At 41.8% G+C, this 12,738-nt stretch overlaps 1 protein-coding gene across 12 annotated transcripts in view; it reads right to left on the bottom strand.

The window, feature by feature from the left end:
- Positions 1-12,738, bottom strand: part of rims1a (regulating synaptic membrane exocytosis 1a) — a 109,265-nt gene that overhangs the window by 65,335 nt on the left and 31,192 nt on the right. For all 12 annotated transcript variants that reach the window (XM_069174781.1, XM_069174784.1, XM_069174788.1 and 9 more), the window contains exons 3-4: positions 12,161-12,371; positions 9,326-9,337 (exon numbers count right to left, since the gene is read on the bottom strand). In XM_069174781.1, the coding sequence (XP_069030882.1) occupies positions 9,326-9,337; positions 12,161-12,371 (223 nt within the window). The remainder of the gene's footprint in view (positions 1-9,325; positions 9,338-12,160; positions 12,372-12,738) is intronic.

The following is a 12,738-nucleotide window of genomic DNA, read 5'->3' as shown; positions in this document are numbered from 1 at the left end:
AACAGGTGAGACAAATACTGCATTTACCCCCAGGGAGTGGGGAAGAGGAAGGAGGGGCGGGACCAGGAAGTAGCATCAACCAATGACAGCTTGACGTATGGCACCGGCAGCGTGCGAGCCGGGTGCCGTAACCGAGGGCGTCTATAAATCCTGTGCTAAGGATGAAAGACTGCCACAAAGGAGATTAGTGTCCACAGCAGCTAATGAGGTACTATATCAGCACAGCCCGGCACTAGCAGCAAAACACACACACACACACACACACACACACACACACACACACACACACACACACATATAGTACACACGTGCACACACACACACAAAGCTCATACACAAATACATGTATTTACAGGCAAGTGCATTGTATTTGTACAGTAACACACAAAACACGAGTCTTACAAGCAAGCGCGAGGCAAGATGGGCTACACAAACTTTATCCTGCACACACACACACACACACACACACACACACACACACACACACACACACACACACACACACACACGTGTCGTTGTGAGGGGGAAAGGGTATGTTTTATATCGAATTTTGTAGAAAAGGGTCACTATGTGTTCACCCACGTGTTCGCACTAGTAAAGTGAACTTGTCCAACCATGTCGCACCAACCAGTTCATCCATCATTACAAATACATGTTAAAAAGATTGTTCGGAGTAACAGAACTTTATTTTACAGGAACATTCCATCTATTTTAAACATGAAGTAAAGAGTTGTAAAGTGGGAGGAGCTATTTCAGGTGTCCTTTGTTCTAGAAAAAAAAAAGGTAAGGTTACATGACGAACTGCTGAAGCTCCTTCCACTGATTCTCCTCGTTCAATCATAAAGTCCTGATGATCATCAAATCTGGTTCTCACATGATAGAAATCAAACGTACGAGATTGTATATATACTGGAAAACTGGAAACACAACGTGCAGCTCCCTTTCGAAACTCCGTGTCAGTTTTGTTTGAATTCTGCAGCTGTGACGTCACATTTTGTCAACAGTTGCCACAGTGAAGCATTATGAGTTTTCTATTTACACCTCTGACTGGCGTCGTCTCCATAGCGACGGCGCCCAAAGCTTATGATCAAAATATTGGACAAAATTAAATTTCTCATAAATGTGATTGAAATAATGAAACAATGGGTGGCTCCAACATGTACCCTATAGGGTCGCTACATTATCCAGCAGAGTCACATGTTTCTGTGTTCAGTGACATTTACAGAATGTGACTAGAGTGGATAAAACAGATCTGTTAGCTGCAGTCCGTCCGCAGGGTTAACTGTGGTTTACGTTTACAGCTCGCATTACAAACTGGAGGAGTGGAGTTTGAATAAATAGGAATCACGGTGGGTCCATCGCAAACACACTATAGAGTTGCATCACGTGAACTATGAGCTTCAGTGTTGAACCCACCAACATGATGTCTACGCAGCACAGCTGTGAAAGCGGCATGTTAGCATAAGAAAGGAAGGACAATAGACTTTCTTACATATAAAATAAGGAACTAGTCAACTAGTCTCATAAAATTCATTCAATACTTTTTAGAGTTATTTCCATTTTGCCAACTAAAGTCGCTCCTTCTTATTAGTTTTCTGGAGGTCCATCTGAAAATAATCTGTCATTAATGAGAAAATAAGCTTCAAAGATATGTGGTTTTTTTTGTTTTTTTGTTGGGGGGGAGGGGGGTTGTTTGATTGACAGGTGCAACCAGGTTACAGCTATCAGTGGGCAGGACGTGGTATCGCCGGGTTTGCAAACAAGTCAGATCCACCGCTGGCTCCTCCCCCAGAAAATCCAAATATGGTCACTTCCAGCTCACATCGCTGTCGGTTTGCTGCTTGGTAACAACAAACGCCTTCAACTTTTTTTGCCTTATTTTGAACCCGAGAAACTACATCTTCATCTTCCACCGCCGAGACATTAAAAAAGAGCTTTTTCTTTGTACAATGTCTACTTCGACATAAGAATGTGACTATGTCGTCCATGTGTGCGCTACGGTCTGTGCTTGTATGTGCAGACAAACACCATACCGTGAATATAACAGTGTGTGTGTGTGTAAGCCTGCTTTCATAGGGGTGTGTACAGCAACAACGAGGAGAGAGATGGCCCCCTTAAGACCAGTCAATGAGAGACGGACGTGGAGACGGACGCAGCTAGCGAGACTGCCGATCAATAGTAATCATGAGGCGCTGTGGCGTTAACAGCAGATGACACATCGCTCGGGCTGTTCTACTGCGCTGCACCCCGACACAAAGCAGCACAAAGCCATAACTCCTCGTAGGCTTAGATCAATAGATATACATTTACACAAGTCTCAGCCACATAGTAAGATTTTTTTAGGGGGATATTCATTTGATAGCTCACGATTTGATAGCCTCACGTTGTAACTAACTTTCTGTCCCAGTGGAAGTTGCGTCAGCTCAACAGGCCGCACTTTCCTCCACCCGACAACCCTGCGCACAAATCTACGCAAGCATGACAGCGACTTGTCCCTCAGGTCATAAACGCCACCACTCCCCCACCGCCCCAGGGCAAAGGCTGCCACATACAACTATTACATGAACATGATGGCAAGATAAATGGACACCCATGTGATTAATGAACATGCTGAGTGTCCTATTATAAATCCCTAAAGGTAACGTAGTGGAGGAGGCTGAGTGGCAGCAGTGCTGTAAGGAAACAGGCCCGGAGCCGACGTGATGGGTTGTGGTTCTACGTGGCTTAAAAGCAACAGTTCAACATTTTGGGAAGCATGTCGATTCACTTCCTTTCCGAGAGTGAGACGAGAAGATAGATTCCTCTCTGATGACTGTGCGTTATAGCACCTTCTGTCTGAAGGAGGGTAACGATGGGGAAGATTCTCATGTTTACAACTTTGTGAGTTCTCTCGTCATCGGACGACTCGAGATGGCAGCTGCCGGGTTTTTTTGTTCCACTTCTTCTCGCTCGTTACTACCGATCCCTGCTGTTTAAATTCATGAACATGAACCGCATTTCTTTTGATTATGTCGTACCGCCGAGCGAGCAAACTGTTTGACAAAAACACTATAAATGGCTGCAGGAGAACAATTTGGACGCAATACTGTTGAGTGACTGTTCTCTTTTAAAAATGGACTTTGGTTGACGACTTTGACCTTGGCTTTCACAAAAAATGTTCATATATCTGAGCTTTCAGAAAAATTCAACTTACTCACTCCTCATTGGGACTCAGAGGGTGACGTGAAGCGTACAGTAGAAAACTGGCAATAACATAAGTGACATGACGCGAACAGTTTTAAGCTGGAAGTCAGGATGTGTTTCGCCAAGCTTAGTGTAAAAACTGAAGGAGGCAGGAAACGGCTAGCCTGAAGTAAAAAGAAATCTACCACTTGCAATAAAACGACATACTGTCATGTTAACATTTCAGTTTGAGTATTGTTTAGATAGTATAGATACACATTTAGAATTTTTTTTTTTAATGAGGCAAGTCGAGTAGATCCATTTTCACTGCATTTGATCTATATATTTGTTTTTTTGTTTTGTTTTTTCTTTCTTATCAAAAGCTTGTCCATCAGTAGGCTTATGTGCCATTTTGCTTTTTGAAAGACAAAAAAGTAGGTCAACCCGAACCATGAGAGCCTAGCTAGCGTAAGCACACTCGTCTTATCATTCAGCGCTTTTCATAGAAGATATTTTGACCTGACTTAGCAGAAAAGCACAGGTGGAGCTACTAACATTGCAAACTGTCTTTTTCGAGTGATGTTGCAGTTCAATGCAGAGATTAATAAGGTATTCATTCACGCCTGTGTTTGACAAGTATTTGATTTTAATTTCACTCCACATTTCTCCCCTCCATCATCTTGCATATTATTGTAAACAGAAGATTTTCGAATATTTTCGAGACAGAATCGATTATTTAACCTTTTAAAAACACATCTATTTTTTAGGCCTCTGCTCTAAAATTGCATATCCATAATAAAAAGAGGAAACCTCTGCAACCACAAGGTCTATTTAAATAATGTTGGTGTAATAATAAAGGGAACACTTGTGAGATTTGTTCAAATGTGTAAATATCGGTATATATGTCCATATTTTAATAATAGTTTTGCCAAGTCTTCTCCCTGGCCCCTAATTGGGGGCCTTTAGGGTTTGAAAGGTTAAACAAATAATACAAAAATAAAAATAAATTGAAAATCAAAAATAATTATTAAAGCACTATATGTATCATTAAGTACTACAAAGATATACAAAACATCCACATTGTCAACTTTTCAACATTTCAATCAGACAGTGGCCGGTATCTCCTCCGCCTCCACCTGAACAGGAAACAGTGTATTTATAAAAGCAACATTACGCCGCTGGTTAACAACATCAGTGGTCTGAAAACAGTAGATGGAGCAGCCCTGCCAGTAATTCTGAATCAGAATCGGTCTAAAAACAGCAATCTACTAGAGCAGAGTAGTCTGAGTTATCGGCACATAAAAGCCATAGAAATACAAGCGTGGACATTATAATTAGAGCAGAGGTAGGTGTGTGTGTGTGTGTGTGCGCGTGCGTGCGTGCGTGTGTGTGTGTGTGTGTGTGTGTGTGTGTGCGTGCGTGCGTGAGACACCAAAAGAGAAAGTAACACACAACACTCTTCTCGAGTGTCTCATGAGAGGAGGAATCAAGACTTCAAAAATGGCCCTTTCTGTGAGAAACACTTGGCTTTAGTACAACAACACACACTCATCTCTCCACTAGAGCTCAGCCATCACTACAGATAATGAGCCCTGAATACCATTAGCACAACACGCTCCCCACACTGCATATCCCCGTCCCTATTAAAACTCTATTCATCTATCCTTAGCCTATCTTCATCTACTGTTTAAAATCTCCTTTGAAAAGACAGCTCACTCATCGCGGTTCAGTAAACAACAAATACACGAGACAGACAAGATGACGTGAGTGTAAATAATATAGTCACGGTTACGCTTCAGTTTTTAAGGGTTATTTGTATGTAGAGAGCTGAAGTGACTCAACTTTTACTGTAAAAGTTGTTGAAACACCAGCTTGAACTGATGTGTATTTTTAGCTGCCCTTAATTAACACCCATAGCGTTGTGGGTTAAATGTCGCTGGCTTAACCACTGCTAATTCAAACATGGCTGTAGCCACAGTAGGATGAGAGGTGTTGTGACTGACGTTCACGTTTCCAACATGACCGAGGCAGAAAAAAAGGTGCATCAGGTCAAGAAGATCTCTGAAGGAAAACATTCAGTGCATACGACCTGACATGTGGGGCGTGACGGCCTGTTGGTTCTCCAACGCGACAATGTGTCCGCTCAGGTGCAAGTTTCTCACCTGCAACAACACACCTACACCCCTACTCACTGGATTGTTGGTCTCTGCCACTTCTTTCGTATCCTCCAAAATTTGACACAAACTTCAATGTTTATTTTCTGCGCAAGTTTCAGGCGGCTGGAGAACGCACAGATGCACCAGGCCAGTGTTCGCAAAAAAAAAACTGCAACTCGGGGTAAAAAACGTAGAATAGTGACTCACAAAAGGTGATAGCTTCTCCGTGCTCCGTGCATGTTACCGTGCTGCACGCCAAAGAGCAGTCTCAGAACTTTTTGATCCACCCGCGTAATGGTGGCGGTCACATTTCACAGTCTATAAAAGTGAAAAACTAGATAGTTAGCAGGCTAACTGGTAGCTGCTTGCTGGCCTTTTGGAAAAAAAACTGGAAATCACTAACACTCCAGTAAAAAGTTTGTGCAAGGAGCTAGCAGGAAGTCAGCCAGTTTAGCTAAAGTGGAACTGCAGCAAATTTTTATAGGCTAAAAAACGGGTAAGTCTGAGGAAAGGGTGCCATCCTGGAACACGGTATGAAGAACGGTATCCAGTCCTCTTAAAACAGTCCGTCAATCTGCTGAAAAGACAAAGAAACACCTGCTACAACTCAAGCTCCATCCACACAGTCGAGGTTTTCATGATGGGCTGCCTTCATTTTATTGGATACCCACCATTGTTATAATTCTGACAAAACCACAAAGGCTTGTTTTGGGTTTTTTCACGCAAAAACGATCGCAGCCTTTATCAGTTTCTGCTCAAAGCAGCGCCCCCGATCAAAGTCCTGTCATCAGGTTCTCGCACCGAACCAAACGCGTGCCAATTCGATTGTCGCATTTTTTCTAAGCATACGATAAAAATGAACCCGGAGCGCCCTCTCGTGGACAAAATCTATTTCTCTTAAATTACAACACATCACCTGCATTTAAGTCATAAACTTTAAACGATACTCTCCAAAAAGCCTTAAATTCACTTTAATCAATTCCAAACACGGATTTAATGAATATATCTACATGAACCATTCAGGTAAGTAAGCTGTTTGTCGTAAAGGTGTTCTTTAGTAACAGACAGAAGACAGAGGAGGAACGAGAGAGCTGACAGACTATAATATCTTATTTAAACATCATTTAGACCCGTAACTGTAACTCAGCATGGGGAAGTTGAATACACTCTCCATGTCCCTGTATGACATTTAAATGTCCTATGGACACTTCTATCTGTCAATTTTAACCGTCTGATTCTTTCACTCAAGCACACAAAACTGTAATAACGCGAACACTGTAAAAATCACTTTATGAAAAAGCAGTTATACTGATCTGGACGATACACCATAGTGTTAAAGCACATATCATCCCGGGCCAGAATTACCCCTGCCAACACTTTCACTTTAACTTTGAGTGTCTAGTTTGAGTGGAGTGGAAAAAGCGGGCAGAGTAACTTTGCAGTTTTGGACCACTGTGCCAGGCAAGATGAATCAATCCTTGAGTAATTAAATGAATCCATGTCAAACAGTAACTCAAACCTGCTGTCCAGCTACAGCCAGTGCTACGTAAGGCCTCCATACTGCCAAAACGTTTCTCTTTAGAGCCAGTGATTGTTGTACCGAGCTTTAGCAAAGGAGTGAGACTGCTATGTACAGCGCACCAAAGCACTCTTGGACAGCCGTGGCGTTCAAGCCAAGCCAAGTATCATCAAAGTGCCGGTTTGGCAGCTGCCCTGAGGAAAGGCAGCCAAGGCCAAGTAAGGTTCTAAACCTGACACAACTACACAAGCAGAGGAAGGTGATAAAGGCATGTCCACCGGGTACACTTCTCCAGCAGGATCATACTGAATGGTTCTGCTTAACCCTTGTAAAACCACACAACATGACAATAAGGAAGTCTCCTTTTACAGCAATGGTGCGGGACGAAACCCCCAAACACATGTTCCTAACCCCGAGAAACACGCCAGATATGGTAAACAGTCAGGTTGTTAAATCCCCCGTCGTCCATCTAGATCTTACTGCTGATTATATGTCCTGTAAGCGAACCTGCAAACCTCCACTGCAACTCGGCTTTTTGACACTTTGGTTTATGGACAGATGAATTAAATGATACAAGAAGATTAGAGATCTTTAGAAATGCTAGTGGGTGAATTTCCTTTTCCTGTTTCCAGTTTGTATTGACTGATTGCTGCTTCGAACTGCACGAACAAAGAGAGCGGTATCATCTAAGTCTTGAGAAGAAAACAAACAATTGTCTGTCCCCAGTTAAAAATGAGGTCATTTGTCAAACGTCTGCTCAGAAAAACTGAACTAATTGGAATTATTGCCGCTGGAAAGCTGAATGCTAATCTAAAGCTCTACTTAAAGGGTCATCTCAACCAAAATACAAATTAAAATTTGTGGTCCTTGAAAGATGGAAATCAGCTTCCCCAGCTTATAGAGGCTACATTAAAAATGTGCATACATTCTTTGAAGTATTGTGCGTATAGAAATACTGTTTTTGAAAAGAGCGGCCTCAAGCAAAAAAGAAAACAGGGCGGAGCGGGCGGTACAACAGTGCACATTTTCCCATAATCTGCTTGGAGAAACACTGACAGCGCTGCATCCAGTTGTTGACATGAGTAGTGTCACAAATAGTTCAGTAACAAATAAAAAAGAGACAGCAAGAGAGAGAAGCACAATGCCCGCCACATCTTGCACCTACACACAGCGGGCCGATCTTGACGTGAAGTGGATGTGAATGTTGGATTGTCGGTTTCCGAACACTACATAGAAATAGCGATCCAGACATCAACTGTAAGCCCTGAATTTTCTCGGGAAGGGTTTCAGGAAGAGTGTTTTCAACGGTATCCATTCGATCCACATGCAATGTGGAAAGATCGCAAATCTGGCTCACACTTTTAGCCGGAGAGCGAACTCGTGACAGTCAACGATTGTGAGATGTATGACGATGGATAAATGAAACGACAACAGACACACCAGTGATCAATATTTAAACCAGCTACCCTTGTTTTAATATGACTCAAATTCACAGGGTAAATACATATGTCTGGCTACGCTCCATAGGGAGTCATTTTCAGTCCTTGGATCTTCATATGCGTAGACCTCGGGTTCATTTTAAAACTATTAGAAAAGCCTTCAAACAATCAGTGCTGACCACCATATGCACCAAACCGGGTCAAACTCTACCACAGCTGTTTGACTTCAACACCACCGCTACTGGTTGCTGATTGGTCTGTCCTTAAGGAACAGCTGTGCAAACATTAATACGAGCAGACTAAAGTCACAGTGAAGACAAACAAAGCTGCGAGCAAAAGTCGGGTGGAGCCACTTAACACATTCAGGATTTGTCTCAATTTTGATTTTTTTTTTTCTGAGTAGCTGTGACAAATGCTAAAGGACCTCTCTGGTATCAGATAGTGTGCAGGAGTCATACTGTTTAACTCCTTCTAAACATGCATCCAGTGGAGTTTCTTCCTAAAAGGCTATATAGCAGCTAAGCTTTACCCCATTACGTATCTTGTTGTCACTATAATGAGCTTATTTCCAATCTCATAATCTGTCCATGTTCACGTAGACTTGAATACCTTCTTCCCACATGATATGTATTCACTTGTAAATGTAAAGTTGCCCATACGGCATACTGGTCAGTGTGTATGATCCTCCTCTGAGCTCCAGACTGTTTCCCTGCACCTGAGACCCGCTGGGCTGCAGGAATATCAGTGGATCAGGAAAAATAGATGAATGTTTTGTCTTAATCGAGGTGTGAGATGATGGAATTTCAGTCCAGAAGATCACTGTACATTTATCCTATTATTTAAACGATAAGTTATGTGAACACCATAAAGGCTGCTACTACTATTTCCACTAGTTCGCCTGCTAATAATGATCTGGTAATAATGACAATAGACACACAGGCAGACAGAAAGACTCATACATACACAGTGTCTGGACCCATTAAGATACACTGTCTTAAAGGCAACGTTGTGTAGTCCAAAAAAAAAAAAAAAAAAAAAACAGCACTCACCACTTTGTCCTCCTGCAGCCCAGTCAGCCATCCATGTATAATGAAAAGAAAGACAGAGAGAATGTGAGCTAAAATGATATCTGCAAGCAAAGCAATGATCCTCCAGCTCTGCTGGTAACAAACACTGAGATAGACAGATATTTCAGTTTCCAATAGTATTACTATCACTGAACCTTTCTTTTACACGTCTGATTTATTTCCCAATAATCCTTCAACCCAAATAAAAAAAAAGGTTTTATGTCAGTATATGACCTGGTTAAGGTCTTTTACTAAGTTCATTTCACAGTACTTGTTTGAGGTTGATGGTAAAAATCAAGCATGTCAAAGTCACGATGTGTATTATAACAATGGGAGGCAATGACAACTTCACCCGATGTCCACCTTTATTACTGAGAGGACGGATATGTATTCACATGAAAAACAATGAGAAGTTTGTTTGATCTGAAATGTTTTAATTGAGTTTATTCATGTTCTTTTAAAGAGTTCGATGAGAAGCTTCGGAGGAAGCAGCTCACTAATTCGAGGTGTATCTTTAAGTTCGTAATGCACTCTGACTTTGTGTGGTAAAATAATGTTGTTGTTTTTCTAACTGGTGGAATCCCTGGCTAAAAACTTCATAAAATGCATTTCATTTTCATTGATTACTGGACTATTGAATAGTAACATGGCCAACAATCAGCTAGGGACATTGTTTGAACTGTGCATCCCTGTAAGAGTCTGGGCAAACAACCAATGGTGTCATGTTTCTGGTGAATATGGTGTCAAATGTCCAGACAGTGTTATTTTCCATCTGTAATTTCATCATTAGTTATTAGTTATAACTTCTGTGATCGCTGCTCTACACAAGTAACACACGTTTTCTACATCCATTAAGCAATTATCAAAGTGACACACTAAGGCATTATTATATCGCTAATTAATAAGATGATGGGTTAATTTAAAATATCTGCGTGTGTGTGTGTGTGTGTGTGTGTGTGTGTGTGTGTGTGTGGGTGTGTGGGTGTGTGTGTGTGTGTGTGTGTGCGTGTGTGCTAAATCCTTAAAAACCCCTCTCCCACTGAATGCAGCTGCCGCCACTGCCAACACACCCCACAGCTGAACTCTCCTCATGTCACCCACTAACTAATTAGGATGTTCTTCTGAGTCTGTGCGTGCGTGCGTGCGTGCGTGTGTGCGTGCGTGCGTGAGTGCGTGTGTTTGTGCATGTGTGAGGTCATTAAATGCCACACCGGCGATGTAGGGGAGGGGAAGGGGTTGGGAGACAGGACGTCACTTATTTCTGAGGAAGACTCACCTCCCAGTGCCAACACACACACACACACACACACACACACACACACACACACACACCACACACACACACACACAGATACACCCTACTGTGTGCGTATAGGGCACCTCCGGACCCCTGGGAGACGGAGACAGAGTGGGAGACCACCCCCTCTGTCCACAGCTCAGTCTAATGCCCAATTAACCTTTACCAGCCCCTGCCTTGGTCACACAGACACACACACACACACACACACACACACACATGGAGGCGTAGCTCCCATTCACACACATGGGTGGAGGCACGCATAAATACACAAGTAACACACACAGATCTCATATACAGTACATATCAACACACATCCGGAACGCAGAATACCACCACATGAAGACACACACATATGTGCCACGGTTCATCACCTCCATCTGAGCTGCAGCACCTGAGGCCTGATCGGACAAACTGGATGAAACAGCTGCACATGACGGACATGAACCTGTGTGAATATCTTTCTGTCCGGGGAACCAGACAACTGGAAACAGAATTCATCTGTGTGTGCACACATTGATACTCCCGGATTCAATACAAATCAAAATTTTATAAATCTCTTTGAAAAAAAGAGATATATTTGTTTGTTTGAAGCAACAAACAAGCAACAAATATAAGGTATAATATAAAGGAAGAGACTTTTAGACGACATTAAAGGAGAATCCTGAATAAATAAGATGACAAACCTTTCTACGTGTTTACTTTTATTTATTACTGCATTTCTTCATTTTTTTTATGTCTGTATATTAATGACTTAGATGGTAATGACCTGGTTGGTAGAATTGGTTGCATGATTAATTCAGCTATGTTAATTTTTGCCTTTATAGTGGTGCTTTACAGTAGAATTAGTACTGCCTACCTCATTAACAGACATACATATAAAAAGATAACTGACAGACAGATTCAGTAACTATATAAATAGATACATAAAGATAGCATTTTAAAAAACTGAATTAAATGCCTGTCAATTTGTAGAAATAAAAATAGCATATTAAAGATGTGTATTTTCCAGTTAACTGCCAACATGTCTTTATTTTATTTCTCTATTTATTTCTGTTTTTACTTACGTATTTATTCTTTTGTTTCAACTTTTTTTTAAATGTATTTATTAATTTATTTATAATAAGTACATTTTTGTCTTCCAAACAATAAAACATCAAAGAGTGATTTTTTTTTATTATTATTATATTTTTAAACCTTCAGTGTATGTAATGTAACATAATTGTTTTATTAATTAGCATGAACTACTCCTAACTAGTCCTAATAAAAAAAAAAATGGCGTGTTTTCACTTGTCCTAGTTTGGAGAACTGTTGAAATACATTTATTTGAACTGAGCAGTGTTTCCAATATTTTGTCCACCCCCTTATGTCAGTAAAGACAGACAAAATATTTGCTTAATATTTATGACATTACTGTCATCTGTAATCGGACACAAATAGAACGTTTTGTTATCAGTCATCAAAGTGTTTTTTCGTGGAATAAGAATTGGAGCACAGAGCGGTGAGCGACGGTTCCTCACCGTGTTGGACCTCAGGGACACTCGCCCCCCACAGCGGGCGCAGAACTTGGTCTGGCAGTACGAGCAGAGGTTCCCACAGCCGTCTGCGAACTTGGTCTTGTGGCAGATGCCGCAGGTCGGCGCGTCGTCCCGGTGGACGGCCGAACCCGCCGCCGCCGTGGCCTGCCGGATCACCGTCTCCCGGTAGCTGGACAACTGCTGCTGGATGCCTCTGGAAGAAACAAACAGGGTGGAGGCATGAAGACTTGTGCATTTTTTTAGGTACAAGTATGTCTCAACCATTGACTGCACATAAAGTGGACGTAGCTTCGGGGTCTGAAATATGAGGCCATCGCGGAAGAGTATTAAACTGCGATACCACAGAGGGCCACTAGAGGCTGGGCTTAAAAAGTTGCTTGCTCTATAGCCTCCCATTCGACTTCCCAAATGATGGACAAAGTCAATGCATTTTTTTCACTCCTGAAAATAATCACGTCATTAATTAGAAAAGAGGCCTTAAAAAGCTGTGTTTTTGTGGGCATGTCTGTTTGATTGACAGGCCTGTGGTGGACTCAGGTTTCCAATCAGAGCAGTCAGGC

This window comes from Embiotoca jacksoni, unplaced genomic scaffold (genome assembly GCF_022577435.1).
Source record: "Embiotoca jacksoni isolate LCO1_2020_lvr unplaced genomic scaffold, fEmbJac1.0.p SCAF_61, whole genome shotgun sequence".
NCBI lineage: Eukaryota > Metazoa > Chordata > Actinopteri > Embiotocidae > Embiotoca > Embiotoca jacksoni.
This window is presented reverse-complemented; position numbering and strand designations above follow the sequence as displayed.